General features: G+C 60.2%; 1 protein-coding gene and 1 long non-coding RNA gene across 2 annotated transcripts; both read right to left on the reverse strand.

Moving 5' to 3' along the window:
• Nucleotides 1-5,833: 5,833 nt before the first annotated feature.
• Nucleotides 5,834-7,742, reverse strand: LINGO3 (leucine rich repeat and Ig domain containing 3). Its single transcript, XM_060146752.1, has one exon. The coding sequence runs from the start codon at nucleotides 7,740-7,742 to the stop codon at nucleotides 5,964-5,966; it is 1,779 nt and encodes a 592-aa protein (XP_060002735.1). The 3' UTR covers nucleotides 5,834-5,963.
• A 3,847-nt stretch (nucleotides 7,743-11,589) lies between these two features.
• On the reverse strand, nucleotides 11,590-19,502 carry LOC132517814 (uncharacterized). The gene is made up of 3 exons (XR_009539825.1): nucleotides 19,409-19,502; nucleotides 12,581-12,809; nucleotides 11,590-11,762 (listed from the first exon to the last, which is right to left on the reverse strand). It is a non-coding gene; the product is annotated as an uncharacterized LOC132517814 (long non-coding RNA).
• Nucleotides 19,503-20,550: the final 1,048 nt, after the last annotated feature.

Raw genomic sequence — 20,550 nt, forward strand, 5'->3', positions numbered from 1 at the left:
TTGGGCCCTTGGGATGGAGGTGCGCCCCCATCCCGCTGCTCTGCCTGCGACCCTCGGGTGTGTTGATGTGAGGGTCCCTCTCGCGCCAAAAAGCCTGGAACTTTGCGCAGCTCCGTGGGCTCCAGTGGGTCACCGCCCTCTGGGGACCCCCACCGCCACCCCAGCCGTGGGAGGGGCTCACTGGGCAAACACTGCACGGCCGGTGCAAACGCTCTGAACAGTGTTGTTTTTTTTTTTTTTTTTTTTTTTTTTTTTTTTTTTTTGTAGTACGCGGGCCTCTCACTGTTTTGGCCTCTCCCGTATGCGGAGCACAGGCTCCAGACGTGCAGGCTCCGCAGCATGTGGGATCAGGCTCCAGACGTGCAGGCTCCGCAGCATGTGGGATCTTCCCGGACCGAGGCACGAACCCGTGTCCCCTGCATTGGCAGGCGGACTCTCAACCACTGCGCCACCAGGGAAGCCCCAGTGTTGTTTTTGTATCAATGTGCAGTGACGAATGTATTTATTTCTCAGACTTGGGGCGAGTGAGTGGCAGACCGGGCTCCGCCACCGCACGCTCCCGCCAGGCCCAGCCCACCGCCGCCGGGGCTCCTCCAGGATTGCAGAAAAGATAAAGAAGGAAAGAGGAACCTTTAAGCAAATACGAATCTCAGACTCGCGGCATAGCCACACACCTCAGCCTGTGAAACGAACAATCTGGACCCAGACGGACTTTCAGAACCTCACACAGCCGTGGGCTACCCTGACTCCCACCCGTCAGAATGCCCTGGACTGGCCGTGTGCAGGAGTGCGATCCACCAGGGACCCCAGCCGCGCTGCCCGTGGCTGTCCGGAGTCGGGGTGAGGCCTGGGCATCCGGGAGGGCAGGGTTCAGGGCAGAGGTGGCCGCATCCGTCCCGTCCCCTTGGCTTGGTGGGTGGGGGGAGGACGAAAGCAGAGGCACCAGGCCTCAGAACAGACCAGGGATCCCAGCCTTGCCGGCCCCCTGCAGGGACCAAGGCCCTTGCTCTTCCCCAGAGCCGGGTTGGGCATCACTGAACCTGTGAACCCGATGCCAGGAGCGGGTGGTGGAGCGGGGCCTGACCTCAGTCTGACATTCCAAATCAGGGGGTGGGTGTGAGCTGTGGGGACTGAGGCTGCCCGGGACCCCCTGCCTAGGACCACCCACCCTGCCCCAGGCTTGTCACCCCACTTTAATTTTCTACCAGGAACCCCTCCCCCCACCTCACCTTGCTGTTTATTGCTGTAATTTATTGACCTCAAATACGCTGCACAGCAGACCTCACTCAGGGCAGGGAGGATCCCCAGGGCTCCCCGCCTTCACTTGGCGGGGCCCCGGGGGGGCCAGGTGCTGAGGGGAACCTCTTTGTCCCCCACCCATCACTTGCTTTCCCCCTCCCCTGTTGGGGGACCCCAGGTTGGGCACTGGCCCATTCACAAATACCTCGAGGGGGAGGGCGAAGGATGGGGTTATAGCTGTTTTGTTTACCGGGAACTGGAAGAGGGATCGTGTCCTGCTACGCGCGCTTCCCAGGAAGGGGGCACCGTGATCGCACCCCTGTACTGGCCACCGCTACGGTCAGTCATCACACCGAGTTCACTTCCCTCGAGAGTTTGGATAAATTCAGGTCATAGCTGCAGGTATGCAACCCTCAAGTGTCATAGTAAAGCAGTTCATCGATTTCTCCATTTAGAAGTGTGCAGTCTTAATGTACAGTGATGAGAAACTGTTATTTTATGATCTTTTCATTAAAAGCGTGATTGAAAAAAAAAACAACAACCCAGTAATCAAGATAAATAACATTGTAATATAATAATGTAATATTAAAAAGAAATCTTATTTGCAAACTATGGCCCTTGGGCTGGCCGGCTGTTTTTGTAAATAAAGTTTTATTGGCACCAGGGCCAGGATTCAGGTGTGGGGAGTGAGGCAGGGTCATGCCAAGGCAGAGTGGATCCTGTCTTTATCTAAAGGGTTGTGGACTCAGGGCATGAATTAATTTTGTTCGTAGAATATTGATCTTGATGACTGAGTTCTGGATGCCAGGGCAGTGCCTTACTTGCCTGACCCTGAGGTGGGGTTTGGGGGCTGGGCAGAAGGGCCAGGCTGGGACAAGCAATGACATCCCTGGGGACTTCTCCACCCAGGACAGGCAGGGTGGGGGGCAGCTGGTGCCCAGGAACCCCCCTGCCTACCTCAAGATGACCCCTCCTTGGAGTGGTTGGGGGCCCTTTGTGGGGGAGGAGAGCAGATGCCAGCTGACATCTGCTCAGCACCCCAATGTGCCTACCACCCCACTGAGCCCCAGTGGACAGTCCTCCCTTAAGGCCTAGAAATGGGGACCGATTGCCTCAGCTCACCCTGAAAAGTGGCCCCTGTGTGTCAGCCCTGGCCGGCCACCCCACATCAGGGTCAAACCCTCTGCAGATAGTAAAGCTGTTCTTTTATTCGAGAAGTGTTTTTGGAGCGCTGCAGGAGCTGGGGCCGGGCTCTCTGCATCCCTGGCATCGCCCTGAGCAAGGGCTCAGGATGCCAGATCCTCCCAAATTTCTCATGACTTCGCATTTCTGAGAAAAATGCCTCAGTTTTTTGTGGCACGCAGGGTTACAGTCCCCAAAGATGTCCATCTCCAGAACCTGTGAATATGCTATGTGGCACGGCAGGGGGAAGTGAAGGTTGCTGATTAGATGAGGATGGGGGTGACCCTGGATTCCCAGGGGGCCCAGCGTCATCCCAGGGTCCTTATAAGAGGGAGGCGGGAGGGTCAGAGGCAGAGAGAGACGGGAGATGCTGCACTGCGGGCTCTGAGGATGCAGGTGGGGCCGCGAGCCAGGGATGCGGCACCTCTAGAAGCTGGAAAAGGCGGGAACCGATGCTGCCCTGGAGCCTCGGGAAGGACCAGCTGCCAGTCCGTTTTAGACTTCTGAGCCCCAGAGCTGTCAAATAATAAATCTCAGTTGTTGTAAGCCACTAAGTTTTGTTACAGCGGCCATAGGAAGCTCAAACAGTTCCCTGCATAAAAGAGGACCATAATCCTCCAGTTTATAGATGAGCACACTGCACAGAGAGGGGCAGCGACTTCCCCCAGGCCACACAGCACTGAGGCCACAGACACCCCTCTGCGGGGCCCCGCCTTGGGTTTCTAGCCACCAACGGGGCGGGTCCCCCTTCAGCTGCCCTTGGCCAGGGGAAGCCCCAGGGGGAGAAGCTGCCAGCTCCAGAGGCGCAGCAGGGAGGGAGGGAGGGAGTCTGCACCTCATTTCTCCTTTCCTCCCTGCCGCTGGCTCCGCCCCTGGACCAAGCTCAGGGCAAGAGTTCCCCTGGACAGCCCAGTGCCACTGGTCCCTCTCAGCACCCTGCTTCTCCCTAGCTGGGGACTTGACTCTCCCTTTGCCCACCTGTAAAATGGGGTCATAACAGGACCCAGCTCACGGGGGAGTGAACGCAGGCAGCACAGGGGACAGCGCTGGGAACAGCACGGGCACTCCTGAAGTGTGACCTCTAACCTTATCACACGGGTCATTCTCCACAAATGCCCTATGACTCAGGGTCAGCTTTGGTGCTGAAGCCAGGCCTCTCCCTCAGGGACCCCCAGCAGCCCCTACTTTCTGCCCCCATGCTTCCCATGAGAATTTTAAAAAACCCTGAAGTTTGTTATTAAATTGGTTTCATTTTTATTGGATTCCAACCAAATACAGCCGGGTAGGGGTGGGGGGCAGGGGCTAAGGGTCTTGGTTGATGTTGGGACAGGGGGTGGGCAGAGGGGACTGGGAGATCTCAATATGCTGACATTCTATAAGTCCTAACACTGCTGAGAACATACTCCCTCCTGTCTTGATGATGTTAAAGGCACTTGGATGTCGTTTGGAGGGGCCCTCGGTGTTGTCGTGGCAACCAAGGTCAGGAGGATGCTAAGGGAACAAAACTAGTCCACTCTGTTCGACTCTGTGTAGGGCTGCTGGACACCCCATTCGGCCCTCACTCACTTCCTGCCATGAATGGGGTTGGGTGGGGTCCCCACCCTGTTGGCCCATGTGCACGCTGTGGAAGCGGGATCAGGGCCTCCCGATGCTTCCAGCCCAGGGAGAATGGCCAGTGGCCCCTCCCACCTTCTGGCTGAATCCTTTGTGCAAAACTTCCAGGAGGGACAGCTTTCTCTCTGGCTCATCTCAGAAAGATCTTGAGGGATCCAGACTCCAAGTCAATCACCAAGCTTGTCCACGGGCCTGGCCTCTACGTGTGTAGCAATAGGTTTGACCGTCAGACCCATTTTATAGACGTGGACACCAATGGTCCAGGTGGTCCTCGGTTGCCAACAAAGATTACACAGCTGCGAGGGCACAGAGCTGGCTTTGAACCTTCTTACAAGGTCCCTGAGAATACTGTCTAACCTCCCTTCTGCCCAGGGCCTGGCCACACAAAATTTCCTGTGCCCCTTCCCCCAAGTGATGCCCTAACTGTTGTCTGGCCGAGGTAGAAAGTCGGGGCAAGGACCAGGCTGGGTGAGGCAGGGTCATGTATGGTCCCTGTCTGGTATCTGAATACTTCTGCAAAACCTCAGCTCCTGCTTGCATACCCCCAGTGACTGGGAACTCACTAGCTGTAGAGCAACAGGGCAGTGACCTTGGGGAAGCTCTTCTTTCACCTGAGCTACAGTCTTCCTGTGACCCTCTCTACTCTTTGGCCCAAGATCTGCCCCAACATTGCAGAAACCAAGGTGCCTCTGTCACCTTCTCCCAACGACCCAGGTCCAGGCCTCCCTGTAGCTTGAACCTTTGTTCTGGCCTTTCTCCCCGTCGCTGCCCCTTCCATGCCCATAACAGGGACCCTGAGAACCTTCCACGCTCTGGTCTCCTTCCCGAGGTGAGCAATGGGCCACGGGGCTGGGCAGGGGTGCTGCAGACTCGGGATTGAAGGTCACTCCAACTGGTCTGCTGGAGAGGGACACCTGGAAGCCATGCTCCTGGGCCAGGGGCCAGGACGGCTGTCCCTCCTGGGCGGTGAGAGCAAGGAAGCAGGTGGCAGCTGTGAGGGATGGTGGGAGGAACCAGGGGAATGGCTTCTCCTAGCGGGCAGCCCACCCTGCCTGGCCAACAGGTCCTGGCGGGCGGGAGTCTGGGTGCAGGGGCATCTGGGCCAGCAGGTCAGGGACCAGCCTGCGTGCTGAACCACCTCAGGGTGAGCCTGACCTCCTCAGCGAGACCGTAGCGCAGCCCCTGAGATCTGCCCCAAGATGGCCAGCTGAGCGCGAGTTGGGTGTGAGCTGTCTGGGTGTGAGCTGAAATGTGTCCCAAGTGTGAGCTGCCTGGCCCAGGTGTGCGCTGGTCTCTCCCCAGAGCCCTGCGTGCCCTTGGTGAGCTCTGGAGCTTGGGACACCTGCTCAGTGTCAGCTGGGTGTGAGGTGTGTGTGTTCCACTCTGGAGCCGTGCGTCTGGTTGTATGTTCCAGGTGTGCGTGTGTGCTCTGGTGTAGGGACGGGGGCGGTGTGTGTGTGTGTGTGTGTGTGTGTGTGTGTGTGTGTGCAGGTGTGAACAGTGAGGGCTTTCACATGCCCCTGGTGACCTCCGTGGGGTTCCAGGTGTAGACCATCTCCACCAGGTGTAGACCATCTCCACCAGGTGTGAGCTGTTTACGCCCGGGACCCTGGGCCTCTGAGCACCCCCCGCCCCCTGCCCAGCTCAGCGACCACACGAGGGGCAGGAAGACAGCGTGAAACCCTAAGAAAATGCTTGAGAAACTCTGCAAAAGATGCATCCTGATGAAAAAACAGTCCTGTGGTTGGGTCTCTACAAAAAAAGGGGAAGTTGTGCCAGGAGCCGGCTTGCGGCCGCCCCCTACGGGAAATGCATAGGTGGTAGTCAGATGGGCCAGCCACGGGCTGGCGTGGATTTGGGCGGAGACGGAGACGCGGCCTCTGGCGCAGGCGCAGCGGCGGGGGCCGCGGGAGGTGGGCCGGGGCCTCTCAGATCATCTTCATGTTGAACTTGCGGGCGCCCCCCTGGCCGGCAGCCGCGGCGGGCCCGTCCACCTTGCGGAAAGAGTACTCCACCGAGAAGTTGTTCTTGTGCTGCCCGCGGCCGCGGCTCCACACGAAGAGCAGCAGGAAGCAGAAGAGGACGACGCCTAGGAAGGTGATGCAGCCCATGGCGGTAGACACCAGGATAGTGGTGAGGTCCAGAGGAAAGCGCACGGCCGCCTGCGTGTCGTTGCGGCCCTCGCCCGGGGTCCGGTTGGTGGCTGGCTCGGGCTGCACGCTCAGCGTGGCGAAGTAGGTGTCGTTGCCGCCCGCGTTGCTGGCCACGCACGTGTAGGTGCCGCTGTCCCCTGGCCGCGCGTCCCGGATCTGAAGCGTGCCGCCCGGCAGCACGCGCGCCCGGCCGGCGCTGGCGGCGGTCACCGCGCGGTGGCGCGGCGTCACCCAGGCCACGGTGGGCGCCGGCTCGCCCTCGGCGCGGCACTGGAAGCGCACGTCGTCGCCCGCGGCCGCCGTGACATGCTGCAGCCGCCGCTCGCGGATCTTGGGCTTGCGGCACACGAAGTACTCGAAGAGCACCGAGTCCGGCAGGTTGCGCAGCGCGTCGCCGCGGACCTCGGCTGGGGTGGCGCAGGCCGGCAGGCGGCCGTCGAAATTGAGGGTCTTGCGGCGCTGCACGATCCAGAGCAGGCGACAGTCGCAGGCCAACGGGTTCCCATCCACGCGCAGCGTCTCCAGCGTGTTGACCGAGTGGAAAGTGCTCTCCTCCAGCGTGGACAGCAGGTTGTTAGAGAGGTTGAGCAGGCGGATCTGCCGCAGCCCCAGGAAGGCCTGCGGCTCCACCACGGCCAGCAGGGCCCCAGCCAGGTGCAGCTCACGCAGGCGCACCAGGTCGCGGAAGGACCCTCGCGGCACCGTGCTGATGGGGTTGTGCGAGAGATTGAGGCAGGTGAGGTGGGCCTGGTGGCGCAGGGCGGCGGCCGGCACGGCGGTGATGTTGGTGTGCGTGACGGACAGCGAGGTCAGGTTGAGCCCCCTCAGGCTGCCGGCGGCCACCTCCTCCAGCAGGGGCCAGTTGTCGATCTCCAGGTGCAGCAGGCCCGGGAGCCGCTGGAAGTTCTGGTCCTCCAGGGCGGCGATGGCCAGGTGCCGCAGCCGCAGGGCGCCCAGGCCCCGCAGGTGGCCCAGCGACTCGCCCGACAGCGCCGTCAGGTTGCAGCGCTCCAGGGTCAGCTCCTCAAGCGCCAGCAGCCCCGCGAAGGCCCGGCGCGAGATGAACACCAGGTCGTTGTCGCCCATCTCCAGCCGGCGGAGGCTGCGCAGGTCCTGGAAGGTGTAGTCCAGGAGGATGACCAGCTTGTTCTCGCTCAGGTCCAGCAGCGTGAGGTTGTCCAGGTGCGTGAAGACGCCGGGCGGGATAAGCTTCAGCAGGTTGCCGCGGAGGCGCAGCTCTCGCAAGCGCGGCAAGTTGGCGAAGGCGCCGGGCTCCACGTGCGCGATCACGTTCTCGCTCAGGTCCAGCTCCTCCAGCAGCGGCAGGGCGGCCAGGTCGCCCGGGTTCAGGCAGCGGATGCGGTTGCGGCTGAGCTCTAGCAGGCGCGTCTCGGCCGGGATGCCGTCGGGCACCGCGGTCAGCCGGCGCCGGGGACAGGCTACCGCGCGCATCTGCACTGTACACTCGCAGCGGGCCGGGCAGCCCCCAGCGGGGGGCGGGGCCGCGGGCAGGAGCAGAAACTGCAGGCTCAGGACACACAGCCAGCAGGTCATGGTGCGGAGCCTGGGCCTAGGGCCGCGCCACCATCCTCGTGGGCACCTGAGGGCGGGGGCAGCGTTAGCACCCGTATCCCGCCATCCCGCCACCCCGGCCCGTCCCATCCCATCCTGGCAGCTAGCTCAGGAAGCGATTATCCACCGTGGGACCCGGGATCCCCCTCTGGGGTGTCTACCCAAGGGCTGGGTAAGGAAGCAGTGTGGATGGATAATCAGGGTCCATGGAGGGGGTGACTTCAGACCAGGACAGGTGACATTTGGGCTGAGACCCTGGGCTGGGTTGAACTGTGTTCCCCCAAAAGAAACGTTCAAGTCCTAACCCTGGTACATGGGAAGGGGGCCTCGTTTGGAAATAGGGTCTTTGCAGATGTGGTGAGTTGAGACGAGGTTATATTGGATTAGGGTGGCCCTGAATCCAATGACTGATGTCCTTATAATAAGAGGGAAGTTTGGACTCACACATAGGTGCACACAGAGGGTAAAAGGCCGCGTGAAGATAGAGACAGAGGTTGGAGGGATGCGCCTACAAGCCAAGGATGGCGGGGGCCCCCCAGAAGTTGGGAGGGGCAGGAAGGACCCTCCCTTGGAGACTTCAGAGGGAGCATGGCCTGAGACCCCTGGATTTCAGACTTCTGGCCTCCAGAACTGGGAGAGCATAGATTTGTGTTGCTTTCAGCCACTCAGTCTGTGGTACTTTGTGTCTGGCAACAGGAAGCTAATACAGACCCAAAGAATGACCAGGAAAGGGCCCATGGGTGTTGCAGAAAGAGGGTTCCAGGCTGGGGAAAGAGCCAGTGCAAAGGTCCTGAGGCTGAAGGAGTGGCTGGTGAGGCTAGGAGTACAATGAATGGGGGTGGGGAGTGGGAGATGCACTGGAGGGTTCACGGAGGCTGGATGATGTGGCTGGGGAGGCCCGGAGGGACAGATGCCAACACGCCTGGGCCTTTGCACCTGCGCCTTCCGAGTTGCTCCATCTCTCCTGGCAGCCAGCTGGCCCTCCACCCCCTGTCCCCGCACTCTACTGGGCTGCAGCCCGGATCCCGGGGCCAAGGTGGGTGGGGGTGGGGAGGGCGTAGGCAGATGGCAGCCTGAGGGTGCTGCTCCGTTGGCCAGGCACCTATTTTCAGCATCTTAGCAGCTGAAGCCCCCAGGCATCCCCTGACTAACCCCTGACACATGCTTACTGCCTGTTTCCTCACTGTTCCCGCAGGCCCGGCTCAGCAAAGACCCAGGCTGTAGATTCTCATCTGCCAAACAGCGGTGTGGCCAGCTCCAGCCTTCCTGGGCCCTTTTGGGAATCTTAGGTGAGCATGAACACACACAGAGCCCTGAGTAACTTAATGCCAGAGGTGAACCATACGTCACTGGGGGGAGAGTTTGTATTTTGCAGGTGTCATCAATTTAAGATGAGGTCATACTGGAGCAGGGTGGGCCCTGATCCAATGACTGGTGTCCTTATAAAAGGGGAAATTTTGATGCAGACACTCAGGGAAGATGGCCACGTGACAACAAAGGCAGAGACTGGAGTGATGCATCTATAGGCCAAGGGACACCAAAGATTGCCAGTAACCATCAGAACCTGGAAAAAGCAGGGAAGGGTCCACGCCTAGAATCTCTGGAGGAAGCACAGCCCTGCTGACACCTTGATTTTGAACGTCTGGCCTCCAGAACAGAGAGAAGAACTTTCCGTTGTTTTAAGCCACCGTGTTTGTGGCATTTCATCGTGGCAGCTACAAGACCTGACGGAATATCCACGGATCCGTAAGAAAAACTCACACATGGGAGCAGGGTGAACAAGGAGGTTTGCTGCAGGGTCGTTCGGAACAGCAAAAACTGGGACTAACCTAGATATCCATCAATAGGGGATCAGGTAAATAAATTGTGGTCCGTGCCCGCTGTGGAACACAGGGAGACTTGTATGTACCAGTGAAGAAAGACACTGATGTAGTTATATGGGGGGGGGTGTGAATAAAAATCCCCAAACTAACCTAAGTGTCCATCAATACGGGATTAGTTAAATAAACTGTGGTCTGTGCCTGCTGTGGAATCAAGGAGATCTGTATGTACTCAGTAGAAAAAGAGAGCCGAGATCTAGTTACATGGAGGAAAAATGAACTAACCTTAGCACCCATCAATAGGGGATCAAAAAAGCCATAATCTACGGTTATTGTGGAAGGCTGGGAGATTCAAATGTACCCACAAGGAAAGCTGGCTGAGGAGTAGTTCCACAGGAGGCCAGGGGGAATCAACGTTGCCAAACAATCACAGACAGCACAATCCTATTCGTGGCGAAATAAAACCAAACACCAAACTCAGTTCTTGATTTGGGCGGGCACATAAACACAAGCGCAGGTGCCCCTGAAACGCCTGGGAATTCACACACCGTTCGGGACGGCACTGTGAGTGGCGGGAAGGGAGTTGCCGTAGTGGAGAGTGCGGTCACATCATGAGGAAACCAAGGCACCCCTGGCCTCCAGGAGGTCACGGGTCTTAGCTCCCTGTCCCCGGCTGGGAAACCCAGCAGGGAGGCAGAGGGAGGGAGTGAGAGGCATCTGGTTGTGCCTTCCCACTGCAACTGTCCTTAATCCCGACCTGGGCATTGCAGGGAACATAATCCTTCCCTGAGGCAAACTTCTTTCCCCGGCTCTTTTTCTAGGTCATTCCCTCCCATGTAGTTGCCCTGGAGAGCATGTGGAGAGGCCGTGTCCCAGGAGGGGACATGACAGTCAGAATTGATGGTTGCCTGTTCAGCTGTCTCTTTTCTACGTTAAAGGGGCTCTGAGGTCACTCCCAGGTCGCCGGCCCAGCCCAGGCCGCTCCCTGTGGTCAAGGGATAACTGTCCCCCAGCCGGGGATGGGGCACAGCTCCTCAGCAGTCTGCTTTGGAGGAGCAAGGCCCTCCCTGGCTCTGCCCCAAGAAGGAAATGGCTGGTATTGTTCAGCCCCCCAAACAGACTCCTTGTGGGGGCAGAGCTGCCTGCATTGTGCCTTCTGCAGGAGAGAATTTCACGCGCCCGGCCTCTCCTTGCCTTCCCCTCCTCCCTCTCTCCCCCTCGCTCTCTCTGCTCCAGCCCCACAGGCCTCCTCGCTGTTTCTCCAACATGCCTGGTATGGTCCTGCCCCAGGGCCTTTGCACGGGCTGTGCAAGACCCAGACCACTGTCCCTTCATGGCTCTCTCCCTGACTTTATTTGGGTCTCGCCCCCAGTGTCACTTCCCTGGTGACTCTCTGCACTAAACTACCCCTCCCCTCCCCCCAGGCTCTCTGAAATGCACCTTAAACCCTGTTCAAAGCTGGTCTTTATTCCTGGACTGGAAACATCATCTTCATCATTATCATCATCTTCATCAAAATGGCAAACTCTGGGGGCTTCCCTGGTGGCGCAGTGGTTGAGAGTCCGCCTGCCGATGCAGGGGACACGAGTTCATGCCCTGGTCCGGGAAGATCCCACATGCCGCGGAGCAGCTAGGCCCGTGAGCCATGGCCACTGAGCCTGCGCGTCCGGAGCCTGTGCTCCGCAACGGGAGAGGCCACAACAGTGAGAGGCCTGCGTACCGCAAAAAAAAAAAAAGGCAAACTCTGCTATAGGCTCTGCTCTGGGCCAGTCCTGGGCTAAGGCTCTACCTGGATCAGCCCATTTAATTCCCACAACAACCTCACAGGGGTGGGTCATGCCCACTTTACAGATGGGAGCACTGAGGCTCAAAGCAACATAAGTCACCCGCTCAGGTTCACACCGCATGTCAGAGGTGGCAGGGGATAGTCTCGGAGTGAGGTGGGGTGGTGCTACACCCTGTAACACTCGCTAATTTTTTTTTTTTTTTTTTTTTTAGCAGAGGCAGGAGAGGGTCCTGGCAGTTCATTCAGCTAGAATTCAAAATACGGCTCTGTTTTTGCTGGACCTGTTTTCATCGTCACCTGCAGAGATCCTGTAACAAACACTGGTCTCCTCTCATTCGTTGATTCCGTCCATCAGTCAGTCAACAAACATCTACTGTGCCAGGCATTTTCCACGTGCTGAGGACACACAGTGCGTGAGACAAAGGGGTCAGCTTTCTTGGAGCCCACGGATAATAAAAGAGGTAAGTAAATACACTCTCTCCCACCTTAGGTGGCCCTAAGTGGAGAGAAATAAATCCAGGAAAAGGGCGAAGGGGGTGTTGAGGGGATTGCAATGATCTAATTTGCCAAAAAAGGGACATTCATACAAAGACTTAGGGAGGGAGAAAGGGAGCCAAGTGGGGCGGGGCGGGGGGGCAGGCAGCAGGACTGGGCCATTCAGCCATGGAGTCCGGGGTCGGGCGCTGCAGAGAGAGGAAGGTGGACTTTTTACAAACTTAAATTTTTTTTTTTAAGTTGGAAAGAATTTTAAAAAAAATAGTTGTCACAGAACAGTATCAGGAAGGAAGTACTTAAGTGACAAGAGGCCAGCATGGCCAGGGCACAGCCACTGTGACACAGTCGCAGAAAGGCCGGCAGAGACCTTGGTTCTGACGCGCTGTGTGACCTCTAATGAAAAGTGCGCCCTCTCTGAACCTCGCCTGTCAAAGGGAGCAAGTCCGGGGGCGCCCTCGGAGCACTCGCGCTGTAACTGCTCCCGGGATGAGAGGATAGCTGGTCCTTGGCGCCCAGCGGGGTCTGCTCCAGCTGTGACCCAGTTTGTGAGCTATAACCTCTCCCCCCAGCATGGGCCTGTCATCTCTGTGTGGGGTGGGTGGACTCGCAGCTGGGCTGGAGCTTGTGATGCCTCCCCCTCCACTGTGGAAAGGTCTGGTCTGGGTGAGGGAGCAGCGGGGACTTGACTCTGTCTCTAGCAACCCTGTTCATTCACTTACCTCGACGTTGGCTGGACTGGGAAGCGGGAGAGCTCGCGGGAGGGTGGTCTCGGTGGAGGGCTGGGTGCCCTGAGCAAGTGAGTCACCCTCTCTGGGCCTGTTTCCTCGCGTGGAGGCCTGGGCCTTGAGGTGGGGTTAGAAGGCCAGGATCCCAGGTCCCAATTAGGGTGGGGGTCTGGATTCCAGTCCTGCTTTTGCTGCTACGTTTTTAGGGCATCGGGTCCATTTCCTGAAAGGTGGTGAGAAGGCCAGCCGGCTGTGAACGGTGGTGGGAAGGGCAGGCGGGGGGTGGGAGGGACAGGTCTGGCAAAGGCCACTCAGGGGGGCCGTGCTGGGTGGTAAAATGAGGCCATGTGGACAGGTCCATGTTGATGCTACACCTTCTCTGCCCCTTCCCTCCTCCTTGAGGCAGGGGCCTCAGGGGAGGTGACACCCACAGGGCGGTCAAGGTCACCACCTGCCCTCCAGACACTCCTTTTACCCCCAGGGACCTGCCACCCTGTCCGCCCAGGACTAAATACCATCTGTTCACTGATGACTCCTGACCCCGTGTCTCTCCTGAGCTCCAGCCCTGGGGACCAGCCACATCCCGACATCACCCGGAGGCCCCGCAGTGTCCCGACGTCACCCGTCCCCTGGCAGCTCCTCATTCACACCCCCGACCAATCCATCACCAGGTGCTGTCAGCTCCACCTCCAAACATGTCCCAGATCCACCGTGCTCTGCATCTCTGCCACCGCCAGGCCACCACCAACCCACTCCAAACCCTCTTCCTGTCAGCATGGGCTCCAGCTCACCCCCCACCGTTCAACAGACACCCTGCTTTTTTCAGGGCTCAGCGTCCCCACCTTCAGAATGCACTGGGGTTGTGTGAGGTCCCTCATCATCGCTGACTTCCGGGGCTGGATCATTCTCTGTGGGAGGCCATCCTGGGCCCTGGGGGGCGTGGAGCAGCATCCCTGACCCCCACCCCATCGACGCCAGGAGCCCCCCAGTCGTGACAGCCACAGACATTCCCAGACATCGCCCACGCCCCCTGGGGGGCGGGACCACCCGGGTGAGACCCGTTGTCGGTCGTAGAGGATGCTGGGCACAGAGCAGGCATCCAGTGGCTGCCCCAGGAGGAGACAGGCTGATTATCATCAGCCTGTGTTATAGATGGGGAAGCAGAGGCCCAGAGAGGGGAAGTGACTTGCCCAGGGCCACACAGCAGGTGAGAAGCAGATGTAAGACTCGAATCCAGGACTCCACACCCTGTCTTCCCACGGTTCTCCCAGGGTCGGGGCGGTGGGAGCCCATCCTCGTGGGACCCTGACTTCCACCAGCTCTGCAGACCCAGGAGCCTGCCCTGTGCCAGCCGGGCAGAACTGTGAGGCCCCGGGGCTGCCCTTGGCAGAGCGAGGCTCCCTCCCCCCACGCCATGGTCAGCGAGCACGTGGCTTGTGGCCAAGGGTGGAGGAGGCCCTGGGGGCCAGCCTGGCCCTTCCTGGGCTGCAGTGCAGCCGTGTTGGGGCTAAGTCCCCATGTGACTGTTGATGTGGGAAAAACTGCTCGCCACGTGGACTGAGCCCTGTTCATGCGGAGTGTGCTGCAGACCAGACCCCCTGGACACCCAGGGCCACCCCCCCTCATTTTCCACACAGAGGAGCCAGAGCCTCGGGGCTGGTGGCCGAGAACCTTCCCATCTCTTCTCCCCAGCGAGGGGCAAATCCCACCCTGGCCACACTCCAGGACTCCCCCTCTCTCTCTGAACAGTGCTGCGTGGTTGCTGTGCAAGCGTGGGTGCTGGGGGCCTTCCTTGGGGCCTTTTTTTCCCATTTCAAGTGGCCAGTGTTTTTTTTTTTAGTACTTTCACATATATGTGCAGCCATCACCTCTAATTCCAGAACATTCCATCACCCGCAGAAGAAGCCCCGTCCCCATGAGCACTCACCCCCTACCCCCTCCCCCAGTCCCTGACAACCAGGAACCCACCCTCTGTGTCTGTGGATCTGCCTGTTCCGGACGTTTCCCATCCATGGAATCACACCCTGTGTGTCCTTCTGTGTCTGGCTTCTCTCACTGAGCATCGTGTCGGGTGGGCAAACAGGCAAGACGTGCAAACACATCCATGAAGTAGATCGTTTGGGAAAAGTGGGGGTCTGTTATCTGGTCTGATGCTTTGTCCAGCATGGCCGGGAAGGCCTGTCTGAGCTGAGTCATGAACGGCGGGCAGGAGTGAGCAGGTGGAAGGCCGGGAAATGGTGTTCTGGGGGGAGGGATCCACCGGGGCAAAGGCCCTGGGGTGGGAATAGGCTGGTGCGCGGAGGACAGAAAGGGGGGTTGCGGCTGGAGGCTCAGGGTGCGTCTGAGTTTGGATCTGGGGGGTCGGGGTTGGCAAGGGTGGGACCACGCAGGGCTCTGAACCCACAGTGAGGTGTTGGGACTTGATTCTGAGAGTGCGGGGGAGTCATGGGGGGATCTGGGGCAGGAGCAGGACGTATCTGAGCTGGAGTCTGAAGATGCGTCTGGCTGTGTGTGTTCTGGCCCTGTCACTCCACATCATCTGAGGCTGGAAACTTGTGTCTCCTGCCTGGACAGCACTGTCCCAAGGGCGGGGACCACGTTAGTCCTCTTTCTACCCCCCATCACCAACACGCACAGAGCTGGGTGCTCAGAGGACCCAAGAATATCCAACGAGGGGCTTCCCTGGTGGCGCAGTGGTTGAGAGTCTGCCTGCCGATGCAGGGGACGCGGGTTCGTGCCCCGGTCCGGGAAGATCCCACATGCCGCGGAGCGGCTGGGCCCGTGAGCCATGGCCGCCGAGCCTGTGCGTCCGGAGCCTGTGTTCCGCAACGGGAGAGGCCACAACAGTGAGAGGCCCGCGTACCGCAAAAAAAAATCCAACGAATGAAGCAGAGAATCAGCGAAATCCCGCGCCAGGACGAGCTCTTCGGGGTCCCCGTCGGAGCCCGCCCCCGACCGCCCTGGAAGAGACTTTTAAGGCCCTGAGCCGCAGCTTCCTCTTCTGCAAAAGGGACTCATGTGACTAACAGCCGCCTCCCGGGGCTGACGGAGTGGCAGGTGAGGAGTCAGAGAGAAGATACTTTATAACCTGGGCACCTTCAGAAAAGTCTCCACTGGGTGCCGGCTGGGGTCGGGCGCCCCGAGTCCTAGGCCTTGTTCTGCTCTCGGCCAAGTCCTCACCTCATCTGTTCATTCATTTATTCATTCATTCAACAAGTACTGAATGGGCACCTTCTGTGTGCCGGGCGCTGCTCTTTGAGGGAAACAGCAACATGGACCGAATCCCTGCCACTCATCCACGGGTGATAAACAGGAGGAGTAAAACAGAGGCCACGTGTGGACAGGGCTACGGAGAGAAAACGGGGCAGGTGGCGGTCTGTGGTCGGCAGAACAACGCCCCATCCAAAGATGCCCGCGCACGATCTGATCCCTGGAACCTGCAAGTGTTACTTCGTGTGGCAAAGGGGGATGAAATTAAGGATGCTGAACAGTTCACCCTGAGACCGGGAGGACCCTGGATTCCCCGGGGAGCCCACTGTCATCCCAGAGTCCTTATAAGAGGGAGGCGGGAGGGTCAGAGGCAGAGAGAGATGGGAGATGCTGCGCTGCTGGCTGTGAGGATGCAGGAGGGGCCGCGAGCCAGGGATGCGGCGCCTCTAGAAGCTGGAAAAGGTGGGAACCGATGCTCCCCTGGAGCCTCCGGAAGGACCAGCCCTGCCCACACCTAGATTCAGCCCCGTGAGACCCCAGTCGGACTCCTGACCCCCAGGACTGTCAGAGAATCAATGTGTGTGGTTTCAGCACTAGGTTTGTGGTGATTTGTGGCAGCAACCTCAGGAGACTCACGCAGGGTCTTTGCAGATTTGAAGAGGAGGTGGGTGGAGGCCTCTCCAGAGCTGTGCGCTTGCTCTGCGGGCTGGAAGGTGGAGGGGGCCGAGCTCCCCTCAGGGTCTGCCATCAGCCTCAACTGCAGTGCAGGGACCTACCCCGGGGGAGGAGCCCGAAATCTGTCCGTCCAGGCAGGACCTGGGAAATGGAGGCCCCTCCTCCCCTTCGCCCCAAGCTGTCCTTTACCCAAATTTACCAGGAAGTTCTTAAGCCGAGGGGCCTGGGGTTGCCGGGGCCCCTCCCCTGGAGCAGAGGCAGCCCAGGCCCAGGGGTCCTGGCCAGGTGGCTAGCTTCCTCCTTCCCTCCTGGCCAGGGTCCCTCCCCCTCCCATCCCTTCTATCTTGAGCCAGCTTTTGCCCCCGACAGGCCACATGGGACTCATCCTCCCGACCCTTCTCAGGCTGGGGGATGCTGAACACGCCCTTGAGCAAGGCTGAGCCAGGCCCCTCCTGCAGGCAGCAGCTGAACCCACCAGGAGGGCAGGGGCGGGGGGAATAGATGGTTGCAGCCAGCCCCTCTGTCCCTGGGGCCACAACTGGGGCCAGAGGGAGCAAGGGCAGTGCGGCTGGCAGGTCCTCAAAGCGTTCCCTCTTCCAGCGGCTGGACCGACTCAGTGCCCGGCCCCCTGAGGCCTGCTTTTGGGGACGCACTGCCGACCCCTCAGGATTGGTGCATCCTTCGGCCTAGATCCGGGCCCTCCCGGGACTTTGATCCATGACAATTCATTAAGCGCTAATTAGCCTCCAGCTGCCTTTAGTCCCTGTTAAACCTTCCGGGGGCTGGGGGCCTCCCGACCCACTTTCCTTGCCAGCCTGTGCAGGGGGGCTGTGGACCGCCCTCTGCAGGGGAGGCCTCTAGATCTGGAACCACGTTTTGAATGCCCGCTGTATAGCACGGCCGCTCAGCCACGAGCCCAGCCGAGCCCCGAGGGGGCAGAATAACGACACCCACTCGGAGAAAAGGAGACTGAGGGTGAGAGTGGTCCCCAGCTCTCCTGGCAGCGCTCCGCTTGAGAGTCAACATCTGAACCCGGGTCTGATGCCAGCTCCCTTCCACGGAATCCCAGAGCCCTACTGGAGGGTGGATGGACGGCCCTCTTAAGAGGCCCAGGATTGACATGGGGTGGTGGGCGGCTCGCCCGGGCCCACCCAGGACCAGTTTTGCTCGGAGAGTTCTCCAAGAGGCTCCCTACCTGGTGACTAGGTGGTGACTCAGGGGAGCCCAAGAATGGCAGCACTGTGGGAAGAGAAATCAAGTTGACGCCTAAGATCTGCTTTGTAATTCCCACTCAGCAAGGCACCTTCGGATCTCAGGCATCACGCGGGGGTGGCAGCCACCTCCATTCTACAGATGATCACACTGAGGCCGAGCAGGGGCAAGGCAGAGCTGCTGGAGTACCAGTGAGGACGATCATGGCTGCCCCACGGTCTCAGAGCACCTACCTCATGGCAGCCCCATGCCGGGGGTGCAACGCACCTCCATTTATTACATCCCGTGTTGATGTCCATCTCAAAACTGGAGCTCAGAGAGGGGCTGTCCTTTGCCGGAAGTCACCGGGTGGGACGGGGAACAGAGAAGCAGGCCGAGGACAGCTGGCTTTAGCCCTACTGAGCCCTCGTCCCATGGTTGGGCGTCCCCTTCCCATCTCCCCACGCCATCCAGGTAGAGTGGAGGAGCTGCATCTGCGGGGGAAGCCTATGGGGTGGGCCCACGGGGTCTTCCAGCTCAGACCCTGTCTCAGATGGCTGCCACTCCAGCTCAGTGGGGAATGGGCAAGGCAGTATACCCGCAGCCCGACGGCCCCAGACCTCTCCCCGCTTGCCTGCACCTGGTTTCACCAGTCTCATCCACAGAGACCCTGTGTCCTCCACCTCTGGGCACTCACACACCATAGCCTTCCCAGCCTCCACACCTCCTCCAGGGAGCCCTCCTGGGTTGCTCCAGGTTTCAGAGCCCTGCTGTGCCTGAAAGTTCCCCCATCGAGCCCCAGATGGTCCCTCTGCTGCTGCCATACTGCAGCAGACACCCCCTCCCCATGCCCCCACCAGCAACCATCTCTGTACAAACATGGATTCACCAGGCACTGCTTGTTAAAAACGCAGGTTCTGGGGCACAAACCCCAGAAGTTCTGATTCCTCAGAACTGGGGGGCCGGGGGGCCTATGTTGTCAGTGCCTGGGGCATGTGTTGAAAACACCAGTCATAAGGCAGTCTCAAAAATAAGGACCGGGTCCTTTCCTGCACCCAGATCAGTCAAGGCATAAGGTGCTGTCCCCCCCCCGCAACTTGTTGAATGGGGCTCAGTGGCCTCCCAGGCCTGGCCCCAAAGGGCCCTGGGGGGCACCTATGCCCAACCTCACGGGATGGAGAGAAGCTCCCCCGACCCCATCCTTGCTGCTGCTTGGACACAGGCCCTCAGTGCAGGGGGCTCGGCTCTGTGCTCCCAAATCCCTCCCACCTGGCTGAGCTGTCCCCAGCCCCAGGGATGCAGCAGGTCCTGGTGTGGACCCCAAACGCTTCCTTCTCCTTCCTGGCAGCTCGGCACCCCCTAGGCTGGACCAGACCCCGCTGGAGGGGAGGGCAGGAAGGCTTGGGGCTGACGCTACCATCCCGACCGTCGTCCACCCCCAAACCCAGCCAGTCCCCCTTCCTTCCCCTCATGGAAGGGGGCGCATCCCCCCAGGCGTACCCACTGCCCCAGAGAGAAGCCCATCTGCCTCCCTGCTCCTCGGCGCCCCAGGGGAGGAACGGGGGACCCCAGCATGGGGAGTGGCCCCCCAAAGTTTCCAGGGGGAGCGCTGGGGGCCTGGCGAGGAGCAATGAGCCCGGAAGGGGCGCTCAGTGAGAGTGGTCCCCGGGCGAGGGTGGGGGCTCGGGGGGGCGGGCTGCGGAGGGCAGGCGCAGCGGGGTCTCGGGGTCCGGCGCGGCCACTCACCTGGGCGGCTCCGCCGCGGACAGGGCGCGGGCTGCGGCGCGGGGGCCGCCCGGAGCCGACAAGAGCAGCCGCCACCTCCCGGGTCCACCGTGCGCGCCGCCGCCGGCGCGTGCCCGCCGCCGCCCTCCACGGCGCGCGGTGCGGGGGCGCGTGGGACTGCGCTCGGACGTGCGCGCGGCCCGTCGGCTGGGGTGCGCGGTGACCCGACCGCAGGCAGGTGTGCGGGGCTGCGGGGCGCGAGGACACGTGCGCGCAGGTGCCGGGACTTGGCGCCAGGGCGGCGGGCGGGGGAAGGGCAGGGCGTCCAGGACCCGGGAGCGCCTGCCGCTCAGTGCGCACCCGAGGCGGTGGCGCGAGTGAGGGCCACCCCTGTGGCCATGGCTTTGGTGGGCCTGCAGAGGCTGCGGTGCAGGGAACGCAGGGCTCCCCATCTGTGACCCTCTGGGATCTGGCCTCTCCTCGCTGACCCCACTCCAGGCCTCCGCCACCCGGCACCTGGATACCTGCCCCAGCCTCTTCCGATCCGGCCAGCGCTCCAGGCCCATTCCTCACGTGGGCCCCGGAGGATGCTTAACCACTGGCCTCTAGAACCAACTACGGCTCCCTGTTGCCCTCAGATTCATGGCTAAACTCGGTGTGTGTTTCTGGATCTTCCCTACCCATGCCTTCCTCCCACCGGCCGCCTCACTCCTTCCCAGTGAGGCCCCCTTGCCCCTTTTCAAACATGCCAGGCTCCTGCCAGTCTCAGGGCCTTGGCCTTCGCCGTTCCCTCTGCCTGGAATGCCTTCCCCTGCATCCTTTGTTGGCCAGTTTGTAATCGCTTGTTTATACTGCAGCTCAATGCTGTGCTCAATGGATGTTTGTGGAAAGAATGACCCTTTTACTTTTACTGTGGTGGTTTGGGGAGCCGTGGGCACCCCCAAGCTTGGGAACCTCAAGTTAGGAGGGAGTCCTGCCTCATCTGATGAAAGGCGTCTTGTTGGAGCAGATGTCCTAGAATCACTAAAAGTTGGGGTGAAGTGTCCCTACCCTGACTCCCAGGTTGGGATATTGTGCAAGCCAGGGCAGAAATGGAATCAGGAGTGGAGTGTCCTGACCCCCCCAGGACAGAGCCTGCCCAGCATCGGCCCTGTTTAGGGAGC

Source organism: Lagenorhynchus albirostris, chromosome 3 (genome assembly GCF_949774975.1).
Source record: "Lagenorhynchus albirostris chromosome 3, mLagAlb1.1, whole genome shotgun sequence".
Classification (NCBI taxonomy): domain Eukaryota; kingdom Metazoa; phylum Chordata; class Mammalia; order Artiodactyla; family Delphinidae; genus Lagenorhynchus; species Lagenorhynchus albirostris.